Source organism: Drosophila innubila, chromosome X, assembly GCF_004354385.1.
Source record: "Drosophila innubila isolate TH190305 chromosome X, UK_Dinn_1.0, whole genome shotgun sequence".
Taxonomy (NCBI): domain Eukaryota; kingdom Metazoa; phylum Arthropoda; class Insecta; order Diptera; family Drosophilidae; genus Drosophila; species Drosophila innubila.
The window spans coordinates 27,161,435-27,180,319 of record NC_047626.1 but is presented as its reverse complement, the minus strand read 5'-3'; the positions used below and the strand labels follow the sequence as shown (position 1 = coordinate 27,180,319).

Below are 18,885 nucleotides of genomic sequence, written 5' to 3'. Positions count from 1 at the left end.
CTGTAAAACTAACAACATTAATTGCGGAAATGCGCAGTACTTAATTCTAAATATACAGAAAAGAGGCTAGAAAAAAAGAACAACAAAAATAACATCACGGCACATTATTTGATAAGCCCATAATCATTGAACCGAAAAAAAATGCTTACAAACTTTATGACATTTTCCACTTAGCAGAACAGAAGATGAGATAAGATAGAAGCAATTAAGGTTGCTGCAGTACCTCATCTCAAGAAGTACTCGTAATTAAGCAATTAATACACCTGTAGACAGTTATGAAAACCGAGAAAAACCGCAGCCGTAACATTTTAAGACAATTTTGGCTTAAAGCAACTGGTTCAGAAGTGGTGTTCTTAATACAAGATGAAAATGCTTTTTTATAAGCAAAGACATTCTAAAAGTTATGATAAAGAGTGGGAAAAAAAAGTTATTTTGATCTATTAAGACGAAAATTAAATACAAGCTAACCAATTTCTTTTGTAACTTTAAAAAAATTATTTTTACAGAATCCAGAAAAAAAAAATATGAAAATAACCTGTACTTGCTTTAAACTTTGACAAGAACTTGCCATCGCTTTTCTATACAAAAATAAGTCAAACTCTTGCTTCAAGTTTGCAAATCTTGAAACAAGCTCAAAAATTAAAGGGAAAATTTCGAAAGTGAATTGGAAAATGTGGGCCAACATCAAATTGTATAAATATCGACACCTTTTGGCGGCAACTCACTAAATTTGAGCATTTCCGTTTCCGTGCCCAAAAGCAAATCGATTACAACAACAACAGCAGCTATAATAATCACAATAATAACAACAACTACAACAACAAATTGTCTGATTATAGACATATAGAATAATTTTAGCGGATTTCACTTGGCCTGGCTAACGAGAGACGCCAAGTTAAATGCCAAGTTTTTCAATTTTTGCAGTAGCAATTCAATGCGCCTGTGTGTATGTGTGTGTGTGTGTGAGTGTGTGTGAGTGTGTGTGTGTGTGCAGATGGAAAACTTGTAGAATGCATAGAAACGGCGACGGCTTTTCAAAGTGCTCAATGCTATATCAATAACAACAACTGCAGCCGCCGCTAGCCGCCTCGTACACCTGTCTAAGCCAAAAAATACAAATATATATATGTATACATATACTTGTAAGTGGCAACAACACACTGGCCTGGCCTGGCCTGGCCTGGCTTGGCTTGGCCAGGGCCAACAGTAACGACAACAACAATAACAACTGCGACGCTGCGCCCAAAAACCCAACAACTTTTAATTTCAAAACATTCCAGCCAAAGACATTGCGGCAGCAGCGCAGCAGCGTCGCAGTCAGCAGCTCAGTACGTGCGACTTGACTTTCTTTGCGGCGGCTTATAAACAACTACAGCAACAACAACAACAACACCAACAGCAGCAAGCATGTATCGTTGTGCATGTATGTGTGTGTTGTTCATACCTGTCCGGCAGTTAGCCAGTTAGCAGCGACGGCGGCAGCGATAGCAGCAGCGGCAGCAGCGTCAGCGGTGCCACCAGTTTTCAGCTAAAGTCAGTCGATAGCAGACGGCCAAAGCGTTGAGACGTCGTCAGTTGCGCCGACGCGTTTAAAACGTATAACGTGAAACAAAACAAAAAAGCAAAGCGAAGCAAAAGCAACAACAACAACAACAACAATCAACATCGAAGCTTATACATTTTACAACAACAATCAAAGCAGAGCTTAAGCAAAAAGCTCGCAAAGTCGCTCTTTTTTTTTGTTTTGTTTATTATTATTATTTTTGTTTCTGTGCAAGTCAAGGTGTGTGTATTTCTCTCTCACTCTCTCTCTTAATTTATCTTACTCTCTGTGTGTTTGCCAAGTGATGAGAGGCAGCAAGTGAGAGCGCATTTTCTAGCTGCTCTTGCTCTCTTGCAATTACCGTTAATCAAATAAGTTTTGTAGAAATTTAAACGCTTCAACTTGCGCATGTGTATATAGTTGTAAGTGTGTGTGTGTGTGAGTGTATTAAACGGTTCATTGATCGAGTTCAGCTGAAATGGAGCAAATGCCAGCAACAACAACAATAGCAATAACAACAACAACACGGCAATGGCAGCCAAACAAACGCAAAGAGAGTCTAAATAACGAAATAACAAAAAGAGTGCAAGTGCCGCGCGTACTTTTATGTCTGCGTATGCGTGTGTGTGTGTGTCTGTGTGTGTGTGTGTGTGCGCATGTGTGTGTGTCACCATTTTACCTCTTCTTCTTCTTCGTCAAATGCGCTTAACCCATTTTAATGTGAGCACTTTGTGTCTGCGCAAAGCAAAATCCAATAAGCCAACTGAAGAGAATGCCAAAAGAATTACAATTGCGGCTTCTATAAAGTCTAGCTAAAAGAGGGCGCTTTAATAACAACAACAACAACAACATCGCCATTAATAGCAATAACAACCAGCAGAATAATAACAAGCAAATAAAAATTTAAACAATAGGCTCTAAGTATACTTTCAGCTTAATTAAAATTTGTTAAGGGAAACTTCAGTTAGAAGTCTTCGAACCTTCTTCAATATGGATATAAGTAAAAGGGGGAAAATGAATAGTATTCACTCACAGGCTCCTCAATTTTATATATTTTTAAATTTAAAATAATCATACAGTACAACACGATAGTGCTTTTGCTCTATTTTTAGAGTTTTAATAGCCAAATACCTATTACCATTGACAGACTATTTAAAGAAATTATAAAACCCACTCAGCACTCCCTTATAAAAAAATAATCGAAAAAACAAAAAAATTTGAATTTTACTTATTCCAGTCACAAACCATATCAGAAAGCTCAATCTATTTTGATTACTTACTAATTTTGGATAATTACACTCGAATGACATAAATTCAGAACTTAACTACAGAGCTGCAAACGAAATATCAACTGACTTTTAAAAGTAAAGACAATCAGAGGTGCTCTACAAATCTCCAAAGGCGCCAAAGCAACCTAAAAGCAATCGTTAGGGTTCCTAAAAACAACCAAGCATTGCTTTCAAATGTCTAAAAATTTGTTGAGAGATTTGACAAAATGAAATATTTATTAATTTTAATTAAATTAATTTTTAAATTGAATAAAAATACATAAAATAAATTTTTTTTAATTTTGTTAATTATATAAAATATTCCTAAGCCCAAAAATTTTGTTAAAACTGGAAGTAAGCCGATTTTTTTAAGTTCGAAAATATGTTCGAAAGTTCCAAATCTCTTACATTTAAGGAACACCGACGTTTCGAACGGTTGATTTCAAAAGCAATTCTCTTTAAACACTCTAGAGATTTTTAGAACACACCTGAATATTAAAATTTTACTTAGACTAGCTTCGACGTAAAACTTCTTAACAAAAAACTACTAAACTAAATATTCATTTAATTAATTAAATCTGTTTTCTTTTATGGAAATATGTATGTAATTTTTTTAAAGAACAAATAGATAAATCTAATAAATAATTTTTAAATATAGTAACTTGTGAGCTATTCTTAGATTTAAGAACAATTGACTTAACGACTTTATGGTTAATAATTTTATATTTTATGATCTAAAGATTATCGAGATATTATCTTGTTTACATTAATAATTTACTTAGGAATGTTCATAAACTGTATTAGCTTCATTAATTTTAAAACAAGTCGAGTTCTAACTTCTACTCGTATACGAGTATACACGTATTAACTCAAGCTGTAAAGTGGCTGAAATTTGTTAAAACAACCATCAGATCATTAGCATATGTATATAGATATATGAGGTGTATGCAAAATTAATAAGAAATTAATTTCTTATAAGCAAAGTTCAGTTTCAACTTATCAAATAGTGTGATAATTTAGCACATGTTTTTATAGATATAGAAGACCTCGATTCGCACATTCCATTTGTTTGCACATGTCACATACATTTGGCCTTTAAACACATCTCTCAGTTTTAAGCTTTGAAACCAGTTGAAAAGGATGAAAAAGATCACATTTTGCGTAGTAAATAAATACATTAATATAGGGTACAAGTTAGATCTAAAAATTCAGGTGTTTTTCCACTTTTTGTTATATTCTCTTGGTACTTTTTTAAGAAATAAATTTGAAATGTGCCTTTTTTTTATTTTATTTGTGAATTTGTGTTTCTTTTTATTTATTTATTTTTTTTTTTTTTGCTTTTGAGGTTAATAATTTCGTTTGTTTAGCAGCTTTTGTGTTATTGCCGTGCTGTGGGCAGCTTTTGTGTCATATGTAAATTTAAAATGCACACATTATGGCTGCCATATAACATTGATAAATATCTTGAAGCTGACAAATAAAAAAAATAAATAAAATACAATAACAAAAACAAGAACCAAATAGAAGTAGAAAAATAAACCGAAAAATAAAACGAGATTCTTTTGGCCTACACAAGATGGAGATGTCGCACAACAAGTTGTACCAGCTCATCGATTATGAATATTATTGAGAAGATATACGAGTATATCTACAACATTAATACCGTTGTTAGCTCGTTCTTCTTGTTGTTGCTCTCAGTGTGTATACGTGTATATATTTTTTCTTTTTAAATCTCTCGCAGACTGAAAACATATTATGACACACGGACCGGCTGTGTTGTCTTGCGGGTTTTTGGTATTGAAATTTGTCTAAAAAGATGCCGTTAGAGAGGCCCGTAACCATGGCTAGCATAAACATAAATAATAAGCACTTAGTATGTAGTATTCCAAGGTGGCTTTGATGCAATACGAATTCCTGATCACTCCTCATTCCACATGCATTCCGTGCTCAGATAATTCCCGATGACGCAAATGCCTTAGTTATATCCGATTTATTCAATCCCCTACGAGCATCACTGATTGATGATGATCCCATAATAAAGAAGCATATTTCACATTGGATTCGCATTTGGATGCTTGATTCTAATAGGTTCTGATCTAACTTTAAGAGGCTTTCGTGAAAGATTATTTCTAGAAAATTTAACTGGAAATTCTCTTCTACAAAAAATCACATAAATTTGTTTTGGCTGAAAGCATAAATTGTATATTTTGTGAGACTAAAAAGTGCATAAAAAATTAGCAGAGGTCGCAAATGTTGATCTTCATTTCAGGTGTTGTTCAGTTGACTGTTATTTGCGAGCTCAGAAATTAAGTGATATTTGAGATAATACCGATCAGAAATTACATAACTGCGTTATATTTCTGCATTGCTACAATTTTTTTCCCAATATAAAAAAAAGAAAATAAATAAAATGCATTTTTCGCCTGTAAAATTAGCAGTATGTGTATTTTTTTTAATTGATAAAATGTGTAGGAATGCAGAAAGAATACATAAACTTTGTTGTGCAACGGTGCATCAGTTTTAACTTTTCTATAACTTATCTGATTACCCTTGAACAAATCTTATTTCTAATATTAAAGCTTCTATCAGTCGTATTTACGCATCTTAGCACATCAGTATTGTGTCTTAAATAAAAAAAATTAATTAGTCGGAAAAACTAAAGGCGAGACACCCCGTCTATTGGCAGACGCAGAAGAATATATTAAAGACTGTAAAATCGGAAATTCTTCACATAAATATCTATTCTAAAGTGCTGTCTGAAATTCTCAATAAAATTGTTTAGTCTAGTGAAGCTTTGTACTCGTATTTTAATACTCGCATCTTTTTGCAGATGCCCTGAACTAGTTACCTCTGAGAGGGAGACAATCGATAAATCTCGGGCTGAACTGTATTATCTAAATTGATTGGACAAAATGGCGCTACGTTTGCGTCGGGACGTCCAGAAGGCCTCATACTATGTTTGGTTCCTGGGCGCCGAGGAGGCGAAGGGATTACGAGGCGCGCGCGTCATTAACTCAGTGCTTCCATATCTCGTGGACAGATCACGAGGCCAGGAGCCGCTCAAGGTGACGCTGCAGGTTTCGCACAAAGGCATCAAAATCGTGCAGGTAAGTGAGGGCGCTTCCCTATCTCTTTGTTTCTCCTCCTTCTCTTCCTCCTCCTTCTTTGTACTCTACAATTGTTGACAACATTCCAATCTGTTGTTAAACAGGGCGCATCGAAGCATTTAATACCACACAGTGCCATAACCAGCTCCGTGCAAACCGATGACATTGTTGCCTGTGTCCTGCTCCTTTATAATCCGGCGACTAAATGTCCTCTACATGTGCACGCCTATCGTTGCGACTCGGAGACAACGGCGGAGGCGTTGCATCTACAATTGCAAATCCTTATTAATCGACCGGACAATCAAAAGCGATTCGAGGAGCTAGAAACCAGGTGAGTTACATTTAAACCTTTAACCGATTAAAATTGGTAACCGTAACTGAAACATCAACCGAATCAAAACTTTTTTTTTTAATGCCCGAGCCGAAACACCGAAATTATTCAAACCGAAATAACCGATTAGTAACCGATTCATGTTCACGTATAACGGTTACTATTGTTTCAATCAAGCACTAAATGCAATTATGTTGTTAAGGCGTAATCATCGTTTTTTCAATTTATTTGGATTTTTAATTTGAACATTTAAATTATTAAGCAGATCTTTTTTTAAATCAGAGAAGTTTTGTTTATATATTAACTTTCTTATAACATTTCTTAAACTTTTTTTTGTGAATCGAATTCATACCCGTAACAAAACAAACATAACCGAAACACTAACTGAAACCGATATTTGATTCGGTTTTATACCCTGATTTAAACTTTCCTATACGTGGAAAATGTTTGAAGTACCTTAGAATCTGCATTCAAAATCTCTCTTTGAAATCTTTAGCAACACATTAATTTGTAATGAATAAAACTCATATAAAAAAAACGTGTTTTTTTTATGCCTCCACTCATTTTCAATCAGTTTGAAAATATTTTATGTACTCATCTCTAAAAACTCATACATATATAAGCGCTTTTCGGGGGGTCTTCGCCGCACCGCAAGTTGAAATTAATTGAATGCCGCAACAAGCAGGAAGCAAGTAGACACTCATAAGTGGCATGCCACCAACTTGAACACTTAGACACTCCATTAGCCAATAGCAGATGCAGCAGATCGTTACATTTGCTACCAATGTTATTGATGGAGATGCAGTTGCAGTTGCAGTTGGAGCTGGAGCTAAAGACAACACTCCCAGTTTTTTGAGTTTCCCAGGAACGACAGAAAGAAATACTTTGATATCGAAAAGTCCAGTGAGCGCAAGGCCCACAGCCATTGTAATATTTAAAACATAAATTATAAAATACATAATATATTTTTAGTTTTGTCAAAAATTAAAAAGATAACTCTTATTTATTTTATTCAAAATTTAAAAAAATGATGATAAATGAAATATATAAATATAAAATATGAATAATCAAGGCTTACCTTTTATTGTTAATTGAATTAGAATTATATTTGGCGACCAAAAGTTCAAAGAATTTATCTATATAATTGTCATGTTAATTAAGTTGTTAATTTCTTACATATTTTAATATAATTTCAAATATTTTTTATATGGATAAGGTTAGAGTATAGATTTAACTTTGCCATACAAATTTGCAACATAAATAAAAAAAAATAAATATATTGGAGGTTAAAGAATTATTACACAAATGTAAAAATTTTATCGGAACTTAAAAAAAATATGTTGTATTTTCACACCGCCAAAAAAAAAAATTATCTACTGATGGATTTTAATTCTCATATATTTTACTGCTGCCCAGCAAGGAATCAAACCTAAACAAATATAGATTCCTTTTTCGGTTCCGGAACATCCCGAAACAACTATTAGATCATATAAACCTGATTTAACTGAATTTTTTCTTGCATTTCATTTTTTTGAAGTGTTTATAGTTGTAACCTAATTATGTTATTATTGTGTTTTAATTGAATATTTGTCAAATTGCATCGAGATCAATATCTAGAGGATAAAAATTTGTTTAACGAAATAAATAAAATTCAAATGCAGAATGAATTAAGAAACCAAGCCTTGATAAAATTGACATTCTGCTTGAAAATAGGTTGAGTTTTGATTAAGTAATGACAGTTTGAAGTTGGTCAGACTTTGGATCTAGCAACTTTTCAAGTCGAAAATGTTGTCCAATTTAGCTTGATATTTTGCAAGAAAAATAATAGTGTCAAAATCAAATTTAAAGTGTTTTTCTTACACTTAATTTCGATATAAGAATTTGATTAAAAGTAAAAACATGAGATTTAAATATTTCAATTTTAAAATTTCAAAGGAGGGATTCTTAGCTCGATATCTAGAGGATCTAGAGGAAATATTTTCTCAAAGAATTTCTTTAAATTTAAATGCAGAATAAATTTCAATTTTCAATATTCCCAATGGGGAACGTTGGCATGAAAATCTAAATAAACCTAACTGAATTCTTGAGCAAAATGCATATACCTACATACAGGAAAATAATATTATTTTTTTTTTAAATGTCCCGAATCCGTACGGTAATCTTTTCTGCTGCTAAGTATTAATCAAAAAATTTATTTGATGTTTTTTACCTTAGGTTGGGTATTTTACCACCTCTACCCGCTGGTGGGGTACAAGGACACAGCAGCAACAGCAACAACAACAGCCACAGTGGCACAGACAAACGGCATGAGGCGACGCACAAGTCGTCACACCATCTGCCACCTCAGCAACACCACTCGAGTGGTGGCAGCTATCCACATCATCAGCAGCAGCAGCAACAACAACAACAGCAGCGTCGCCATGAGACATCGCCGAAACGATTTAGCAGCTCATTGGGAAGCGATACGGGCAACAGTACAAGGGAATCGGAGTGCAGTGAGGAGCATGTGGGCATGGGAGGATTGGGTGGATCACCCGTGTCAAGATCACCGCCGCATGGCAACAACAACAACAGCAGCAGCAAACATCATCCACACCTTCAATCACAACATTCACAGCATTCACAGCACTCACAGCATTCACATCATCCACATGGTCATCCCCCGCTGACACCGCAACAGAACAGCGACCTCTTTGACTCTCTGGCTGCGGAGCTGAGAGCCAAGTTAAATGGGAATGGTCCCCCGCTGCTTTTGCCGCCACGTGACTATGATACAGTGCATCGCTCCAAGGGAAATCTCACAGCCATTGAGCTGCGTCGCTGTCGCAATGCGTTGATTGTGGGCGGTGCTGGCACTCCCAAAAGCGCCGCCGCTGTCGCCAGTGCGCCAACATCAGCAGCAGCAGCCGCTGCTGCAGCTCCGCCACCGACCAATGCCAATGGCAAACAGGTGTCCTCGCGGGGATCCTCGGGCATTGGCTCCGATCTGGCGCCCAGTCCGGAGCGACAGGAGCTAAACAGCTCTAGTGGTGAGTAAATTGTTAATATATGTACATAAAAACAAGTGGGCGGCTACAGTCAAAAAAAATAAAAATCAAAAATAAGTATTATTATTGATCAAAGAACATAAAAATCAAAAATGATCATAATTATTGATCAAAAAACATAAAAATCAAAAATGATCATAATTATTGATCAAAAAAATAAAAGTCAAAACATTTTTTCATCAACAATAATGATTATTTTTATTTTTCATCAAAAATAATGATTTTTTTTATCTTTATTTTTTATTGATCAAAAATAATGATTATGGTGTAATTTTTATTAAATTACTCAAAACTAATGATTATTCTTGATAAAAATACATAAGAAATTTAAATATAATCATTACCAAGTAATTTTTATAATATAACTCATAATGATTACGGTCCCTGGTTAAGATATCTCAAAAAACAAAAAACCTTTTTCATACTAAAACTTGATTTTCGACTGGGCGTCTCTATGGTAGCTTTATGATATAGTATGCCGATTTGAAAAAAATTTGGTCAGTATGTATAATACCAGCTTAAATGTTTATTGTGTCAGATTGGTTGAGATATCTCAAAAAACCAAGAAGTTTTTCAAATCTATCATTCGTATGACAGCTATATGATATAGAGGTTCGATCAAAAAATATATATAATACAAACTTGATCTGCGTACGGTATTCAGGAACCTACTTACCAAGTTTGAAGTTTCTAGCTCTTATAGTCTCTGAGATCGACGCGTTCAAACAGACGGACAGACAGACGGACAGGGCTAGATCGACTCGTCTGTTGATCCTGAGCAAGATTATATATACTTTATGGGGTCTGCCACGCACTTTCTGCCTGTTTATACATTCTGCCAAACACAATATACCCTTTTTAATGGGCTAATAAGCACAGTCTGACTTCGCTAAGTAAAATTTAACGATAACACAACAGCAACATTAAATAACTATACTACTTATTACTTCAATTCTGGCAAAAAAAAACAATTCTCATTAAATCAATTTGATTGAGAAAAAAATAAATATAATAATTGAAAAAAAAAACTTTTTTAACTGTTTCGTCTAAAAATGCTTGGAGAACAAACATTTTGGTTATCTTTGCCATTTTTTCCTTATTTTTTTTTTATTTTCCATTAACGTTAATTAAAGATAGGGTATATCTAAAATAATCTTCGTTTTATTTTGATTTACTTTAGGAAAGACTTAAATTTTTCTTAAAGCGAATTCGAGCTCAATTTCAAGTTTTGATTTATCAATTTCTCACTAATTTTTCCTGATCTCATTAAGAAATTAATCATAAGGGTAATGGTTTTTTTTTGGGATTTTGACCAGCACAATTTCAAAACTGTCCCTAATGACGAACTTTTTATTTAAATCGTCTTTTAAAGTTTTAATTAAAAACTTAAATTTTCTCATTCTATTTTTTTATCGAATGCCTTCTATTCTATCTATTCTCTAAGCCATATTTGAACTAAATTCTTTAAAAACTTTTTTTTTAATAATTTTTATTTTTGTTTTAAGTCGAGTTGCACTATATATTTCGGCAAGAAGTTTCTTAATGTCCCCGAATTTCAATTCCAATGACTAATAAAATATAGAAGAAAGCTTTTTTTTTTCTCTCTATATTTTCGCAAAGAAAATAATTTAAAAAAATATAAACCGATAAATTAAAATTTTTATAATAAAATTCAATTTAAAAAAGAAATTGTATTAAATCTCAATAATAAAAATCAGAAATTGTAATTGAATTTCAATTTTAATTAGAAATCATAACATAACTTGTATTATAAATTTTTTAATAAGATCTTAAATAGATATAAAATTATGATGGAAAGCCAACATTAGTCCAACAACATTCTCACACCAACATTAAAGTCTGTTTCATCTGTCTAAGCGAAGTTCGACTGTAGTCTTAATGTAAATCTTAAAATCTAATCTCATTTTATTTTTAAATCTTTCAAATAGATGACGAACACTGGTCCAATGAGGCGGACAATTCGGTGATCGCCTTGAAACCGTCACAAATTGCGCTGCCGCCGCATGCGCAGCTGAAGAGGAAGAGTGCAATGCAACCGCCGGAGGACAGTTATCTACGGGATTTGCCAGCCAAGCCGTATGTGCCGCGCCAGAGCGACCGTGATAGGGAGCGGGAGAGGGAGCGGGAGCGCGAGAGGGAAAGAGAAAGAGAAAGAGAAAGGGAAAGGGAACGCACCAAGACGCCGGCATCGTCGAGCAAATCCTGGTCACGGGAGGATGAGATCAAACCGATCATAATGCGACCAGCGGACTATGATGCCAAATTCAATAGGGTTATGCAACAGGAGCCGCAATCGCTAAAGCACGAGGGAGCTGCCAAATTGCGGGATACGGATAAATACAACGAGATCAATCGATTGCTCAACAAGAAGCTCTCCGGTCACGATAGAGAACGGGAGCGGGAACGCGAAAGGGACAGAGAGAGGGAGCGTGTGAAGCAACGTTCGTTGCACGATGATGAACTCGACGATTTCGATGATTCCGATCCGTGTAGTGAGCCACAACAGCAACCGCACTCCATTGGTGGCTATCGCAAGGAGAATCTAACCGATAAGCAGAAGTTCATGGAATATGCATCCAAGAAGCAGCAACAACAGCAGCAACAACAACTGAAGTCATATGCGGCAGAGGAGGCGCAACGTTATGGAGGAAGTCGTCATCGTTATGTGGATCCGGCCGAGTTGCCCTTCGAGCCACAGTTGCCGGTGGGTCAGCACAATAAATATGCGGCAGTGCATCGTGGTGCAGCGGAGCAGACGCGCAGTGGCAGTGGCAACAACAACGAGAGACGCGAGCGGCATGACAGAGAAAGGGAGCGGGAGAGGGAAAGAGAGAGGGAACGTGAGCGGGAACGCGATCATTCTAGGGATCGCAATCCATATCGCGAGGCGGAGAGCCTGCCATACATACAAAGCATGGAGAAGATGATGAAATCCACGGGCATACGCTACGGCGAGGAGCCGCCACGCAAGCCCAGCAGTCGCGATGGAGGCGTGGTCGGAGGCGGAGTCGCAGTCGGAGTCGGAGGACCAACAATTGTCAGTCGTCGCGAATATGCGAGTGCGACGGCAGCTGGCAGTCAAGTGTCGCCACGTGAGCGTTTCCACGATGCCAAGGACAAGTTCCGGGCCATGGAACGCAACGGCAACGGCGGCAGTCGCTATGAGCTGGATGAACGTGACAGCGGTGGCGTCAATGGTGTTGCTGCAACAGTTGCACCAACCACAATCAACGATTACCGCTCATCGTCACGCCGACGTCGCGGCAGCGTCGAGCCGCCCAGCTATGTGGAGCATTGGAGCGATGAGGATGAGGAGGAGTCAATGCAGCCGCCAGAGCGGATCATGAGTCGTTCCAGAGCACGTTCCCGTGAGCATTGGGAGCAGGAGCAGATGCAGCAGCAGCAACGGCATGGTCAGGATAGGGAGCGGGAGAGGGAACGTCGTGAGCGGGATTATCCCATGCGGCGCAGTGAGGATGCCCACGAGGCCTATCGCCATGAGCGGGATAGGGAGCGGGAGCGGGAACGGGAACGTGTACAGTCACGTCATCAGCTGCGTGCACATTCCAGGGAATATCTGCAGACCGCGGAGCCCGTCAACGTGGCCAAGTCGAGCTCATCTCGTGTGCCACATCATGCCGAGCGTTATCCATCGCCGGCGCCCACACCCAGCAGCAACAATAGCGGTAATACAGCAGCCGTTGCTAACACAGCAGCCGGTAAGCCGCTGTCCAGCATGCCCAAGGGATATCGACACAGTTATGCGGAGCCTGTATTTGCCCGATCTGGCGGACGTGTGGGACTTGCCGCCGTCAATCCCTATTAAACAGCAATATTAATAAAAATATATATAAAATATATACTCAATTGAACTGTAAATTACACACACACACACACTCTTACTTACTCACCAGCGAAAGAGATTGAGATAGAGATAGAGATAATGTGAGCGAAAGAGAGAGAGAGAGAGAGAGTAACCCAATCCATGCGCCGAAATGCCTGCAAGGTATGCGCCTGTAATTATGTGCCTTCTAAATATGTTTTATATGCGTACATACTATATACATATATATATCTATATAACTACATCTATATCTATAGATTAGCCTATACATATACATACACATATATGCATATATTCCATGTATATCTTCGATTTAAATACATATTTGTAGCTAAAGACGAACGCGAACAAATCGAAACACACAATTTAAAGATGCATTTTTTTTTTTTTGATCGTATTTTTAAGTTGCGCGGTTTCTTGGTATCTAATTATTATACTTGAATACCATATATATACACAATAAAAAGATATATACCTGTATATCTACTTTTTTTTTATATACAAATCAACAATAATATCTGATTAAACTTACATATATTATAGCTCATGTATCTATTGTTATCAATTTGATATTTGCATTAATAAAGCGCTAGTAAAAAAAAAAATAAAAAACGGAAAATAAATACAAAAACTACCATTGGTATTTTTGTACTCTTTCAGACGGTATTCAACTTATGTCACAGAAATATACTGTATGAATATTCTTCATAATTTTTAAAGCTATCTGCTTGAAACACAGTAAAATCAGCGCATATATATTAACATAAATATGGTCGGAGCTGACCAGATCATGTAATTACTTATGTATGTACATAATTTAAATATATCTTATAGCTGCCACACGAATCTATTTTCTCAATGAAAAAGTTTCTTGTTTCTTAAGATATCTGAACCAAACTAACAGATTGTGTTTTCGATGTTGTAATTTTCTGTTTAAGTTACCAAAACTTTTTCAAATCGGAACGATAGATTAAAATATTAATATTTGTATGAAAACATTTTTCATTTTTCAAGATTTCGTAACCATTGCATATTTATCTTAAGATTTTCGGTTGGTCAACTCTTTTTTTTATAGATATCTTTGCTCAATGTCCCAGTTGACTTTTCACTCAAAAGTTTGGTGGTTTGTGGTATAAACTTAAAACTAACTTTTTGTTGCACGATCACTCCGTTCATTATTTACATTTTCTTGGGGCGCAACCGCCCCGCGCGCTAAGATATTAGGGGCGCCGATATTTCAAAAAGAGTTTGAACTTAGAAAAAATTCGAGGGGTTGAGTCTGAAATTAAATAATTAAGACAACGAAAAGTGCGAAAACAATTTTAATATGTGGCTGCAGATGATAGCAAAAACATACCAGAAACTGCAACATTTCGAATTCCATTTTTAAAGTCAATCGACCCCATCATTAAGCAACTAAAATTGAGATTTGAGGCACTTTTTATTGTTTCTGATGATTTGAATTTATAAACAGGACTTTAACACTAAGTCCAAACTGGACAGTGATCTTGAAAAGCATACAATGAATTTGACAACGATTTTTTAACGCTTCAACATCACATCCTTCAGATCACATCGGCATTAGCACCACTTACGATCATTAATTGGACAAGATAACTTAGCAGTCTCCGTTTGCTATCAATCGAATATCTCCAAATTTGGGTAAAGTAATTTATGATTTTGCTTTCATAAAAGCTAACAATTAATACCTCAATTTGGAGGACCTTTAGTCAATTTTACAATTTTAGAAATAACAAACCATTATTTAATTTAAGTTTAAAATTCTTAATTTTATCATGTACTTTTAAAGTATGTATTCAGGATGTTATTATTAAATTCAGACAATATGCGGATAAAATGGCAACGACTTAGCATTTTAAAAGTCAAAGAAGTCTAAGATATTTGGTTTAACTAAAAAAACATGGGCTGACGTGGGCCTGGCCAAATTTTAAAATTAACTTCCGATAGGTCAACATCCTAAGAGTATTGTCACCCAATTTGGTTCCTCTAGCTCGAATAGTCTCGGAGATAAAAGTGTTCAAACTGGTATACCATAATCTGTCACGCATGTAATAGTACCCATTTTTATGTAACAAGCTAATTATCATGTTATAAGTTTTTATTGTAATAACATTTAATTAATTGTAGTAAACATTTTTGACACTGGAGTTGTCAATTTAATGTTTTTAGAGAATTATCTTTGTTTTGTTTATTTGCTTAAAAAATGTGTTGCTAAAAAGAAATTGTAGGGGGTGGAGGGGGCGCTGACAAAAACTTTTTTTTGAGAAGTTTATAATTTTCCAATAAATAAAAAAAAATATCATTGAAGATAAAGTGAGAGAAACGCTTATATATAATTTGGAATATAAATACGTTAAATTATATGTGCAAAAATCAATTTTTATTAGATTTATAGATTTTGATTAAAAGTTTACAGTTATAGATAGAATGACATATGTATGTATGATTTTATTTACAGGAGTTACTAAAAGTAAAAATTCTTATAAAATTGCATTATATTGATTAAAACATATTGTAAGCTTATCAGAAGGCGTTTTAGAAGTAAAATCAGATATCAGCTTATTTACCTTTTTTTTGTGGGCTTGGCTAAATGCAGATGATTGTATATAATTGTATATTAGTGTCTAATTCAGAGCTGGCCTTTCGATCAGCAAGTCAGTCAGATTGTCAGTTTAGTGCGCTGAGCCTATTTATATATCGAATAATAAACATGTAAAATTAGAATAAATTAAAGAAAAATCAAGGGAACTAAATATTAAGCAATAAGTGAACTAAAAGTAATTTTTTTGTTAAAATGGTTCCTAAGTATTCCGACAATTAATAGACTAAAAACGTATTTTTCGGTCAAACTTTGCCTAAGAATTAGGACAATAAATGGACTAAAAACTCTATTATTAGGCAAAACAATACACCAACATTCTCGGTTATAATATTCTTAAACACTTAAATAACAGGTATTTTGCATCATATTACGATTTTCGATGTGCATTTTTAAGGCAGGAATGTTTTAAACTATATAGCAATTAAGAACTAAGCCTTTACACTGCTTAAAATAAGCACAATGATTTTATTGAAACAAATAATTACTTTTGCAGATTGCTTTTACTTGCTATAAACTATATAGCAAGATCATTTATTACATCCACCATAACCGCACCCAAACAGATGGACTTATTTTAGATCCAAATCATTATTGTCCTGCATTGAGTCCTGCACGGTTGATCTCCTTGTCTAAGCGCCTCAACAGTGCATCGTTCACCGTCAATTTGTTGACAACGGTTTCGGCTATTATATCGGACTCGAGTCCTTCATTTTTCAGCGCAGCATACACCGTTGTGTTTACTTGTTTTATCTGTTCTTCATCCAGTGCAGCCATCAGGATGCAGCAGTAGCAGCAGCTTAAGACAATTAAAAATAACTGGATACGCATGGTTTCAATGGTTTAAGTTTTACTGACTGTTATTATTGACAGACGCTGCTATTTATACGCCAAACCGACAGCTCCAGTTATAGGAAGTCTGACACCGATAAGGTTTGATTTATGTTCAGCCACTTTAATTAACTTTTTTCCATCTTCCAAGTCGTAAAAGCATTCGCATGGCACTGCAATTTCCGTATATGTTATCGATCCACGTCATATATCACTTTCCATGCGTTCCTGCTGATCTTCTAAATTTAAGCTATGCGTATTTTTAACCAATTAGAATTAATACGTATAGAAACATAAAATCGCAGATCACACTTATTATACTGTCATAAGAGATGTTTGCTTTATTTTATTCCGATTTTCCATGATGCCTAACATCTGCAATATAAACTCTTATTTTTAAACAATATTTATATTTTTCAACTGATCGCCCACACAAAGTAATTTATTTCGTGAGGTTGAAAGAAATTTAAGATATAAGAAATTTCGTGCGAAAAAAGAAACTAAAAATATACGAGCTTTAGTGCAGTCTTAAGCAACTAATGATACAAACTAATGAGCAAAGATATAAAAAACATTCGTGAGGACCCAAGGTTCCTAGAATTAAAAAAAAAAACAAAAAAAAAATATAAGAAATTTAAGTATACCTTTGTTAAGCGGTCGTCAGACGGGGACTTTTTAACCGACACTTTTTTACCGACGATAAACTTTGCCATTCACATTATTCGCATCGGTTTTCATATAGAGATGCCATCGGTTAACTTCTTACAAAATCTGGCAACACTATCATTTCGGTATGCATTTTAGTGGCTAATGTTGACCGACGCAAAAAACCGATGGAATAGGACGTGTTCTATTTCCATCGGTGAGCGTCGATTTTTAACCGACACTTTAAAATTTTGTGTGTTCACACGACACCGACGGTTTTTTTAGCAAAAAGTGTCCGTGAAAAAATCGTCGTCTGACGCTTGCTTTACTGACTTGAACTTTAAATTTAACGTTATTCCATGCTTTAAGCGAACGTTAGACAAGGATTTTTTCACCGACACTTTTTGCTAAAAAAAAATGGTCGGTGTCGTGTGAACACACATCATTTGAAAGTTAAAAACCGACGCTCGTCGATGGAATTAGAACACGTCCTATTCGGTGTCGGTTAAAAAGTCCCCGTCTGACGCCCGCCTTAGAAAATACAGAAACCATATATTGCTTATCGCTTATTTCCGTCAGCCTAAAAGTATGCTACGGGATGTTTATTGTTGTAGGAACATCCGAATTTAGCACATATTGAGCCCTATTTGCATAAATAATGTAGCGCCTTTTTTCCGAAATTATTTTTTTTATGCAAATGTGTTCATAATTACCAACCGCAACTGCACCAAAAATATTAAATTTTAATTTTATATATTTACGGAGAAATTGGCCTGTCAATTATAACGCAAGCGACAGACGGCATTCGAATCACGACACAGGATAACTTAATAAAAACTCTCTCCTGTAAAGTTTACTTTTTGACGCTTCATTATTTATACTTCATTATTTATTTATACAAATATGGAAGTCTAGAAATTCAATATTGTTAAATCTGAAAGCTCGTAAAGAATAAGAGCACTGCTTGAAAGACGCTTTTTGGGGAAATGCTTACACTCTCTTCAAAAAATAAATGTTCGCTTTTGTTGTTTTTTTTGTTTCGTTTTACATTTTTATTGTTTAATTTAAAAACTCTTTGTTTGGTTTTCACAATAGTTTTTCTTAAGAATTTTTTTCAAAACAAAAATAAAGAAGAAAAATATAGTTTTTATAATATATTTTTATCTTTTTTCTCACTTGTGTTTTCGTTTTCTCGTTTTTTTTTTTTGTAATAATATTAATTAAAAATATTGTTTTTCTTTTTTGTTTGTTTTGTTTTCTTTCGCAAGTTAATTTAAGAAACAATTAATCAAGTTCTTATTTAATTATACAAATTTAAAAAAAATAGTAATTATATAATAATAAAAATAATATTTATAACGGGGGAAAATGCAAAAAGCTGTTCTTGTTGTTGTTGTTTGCTGTTGTTGTTGTTGTTACTGCGTTTTGTTTCTTCTCATTTCGATGAAGAAAATATGTAAAGTGGGTGGGACCTGGGAGTGGTTTTGTGTGTGTGTGTGTAATAAACAAAATATTTGCGACCATTTTACAAATTAGTATACTGAGCGGATCGGGGTAAGGAGGAAAACTGATTGATTGTCGTTTAACACTAGACTGTCAAAACCGTTGGCGGATGTGTCTGCTATTTA

The 18,885-nt window shown here is 35.1% G+C and overlaps 1 protein-coding gene across 1 annotated transcript; it reads left to right on the top strand.

Moving 5' to 3' along the window:
• Positions 1 to 1,525: 1,525 nt before the first annotated feature.
• On the top strand, positions 1,526 to 13,779 carry LOC117791317 (fl(2)d-associated complex component). Its single transcript, XM_034631034.1, has 5 exons — positions 1,526 to 1,783; positions 5,642 to 5,918; positions 6,023 to 6,249; positions 8,464 to 9,278; positions 11,246 to 13,779. The coding sequence occupies exons 2-5, from the start codon at positions 5,724 to 5,726 to the stop codon at positions 13,141 to 13,143; spliced, it is 3,135 nt and encodes a 1,044-aa protein (XP_034486925.1). The 5' UTR covers positions 1,526 to 1,783; positions 5,642 to 5,723; the 3' UTR covers positions 13,144 to 13,779.
• The last annotated feature ends 5,106 nt before the right edge of the window (positions 13,780 to 18,885 follow it).

Coding starts and splice junctions, on each gene's coding strand:
- LOC117791317 (XM_034631034.1), top strand. CDS start 5,724: ATGGCGCTACGTTTGCGTCGGGACGTCCAGAAGGCCTCATACTATGTT. Junction 5,919..6,022: donor AAGGCATCAAAATCGTGCAG/GTAAGTGAGGGC, acceptor GTTGTTAAACAG/GGCGCATCGAAGCATTTAAT. Junction 6,250..8,463: donor TTCGAGGAGCTAGAAACCAG/GTGAGTTACATT, acceptor TTTTTACCTTAG/GTTGGGTATTTTACCACCTC.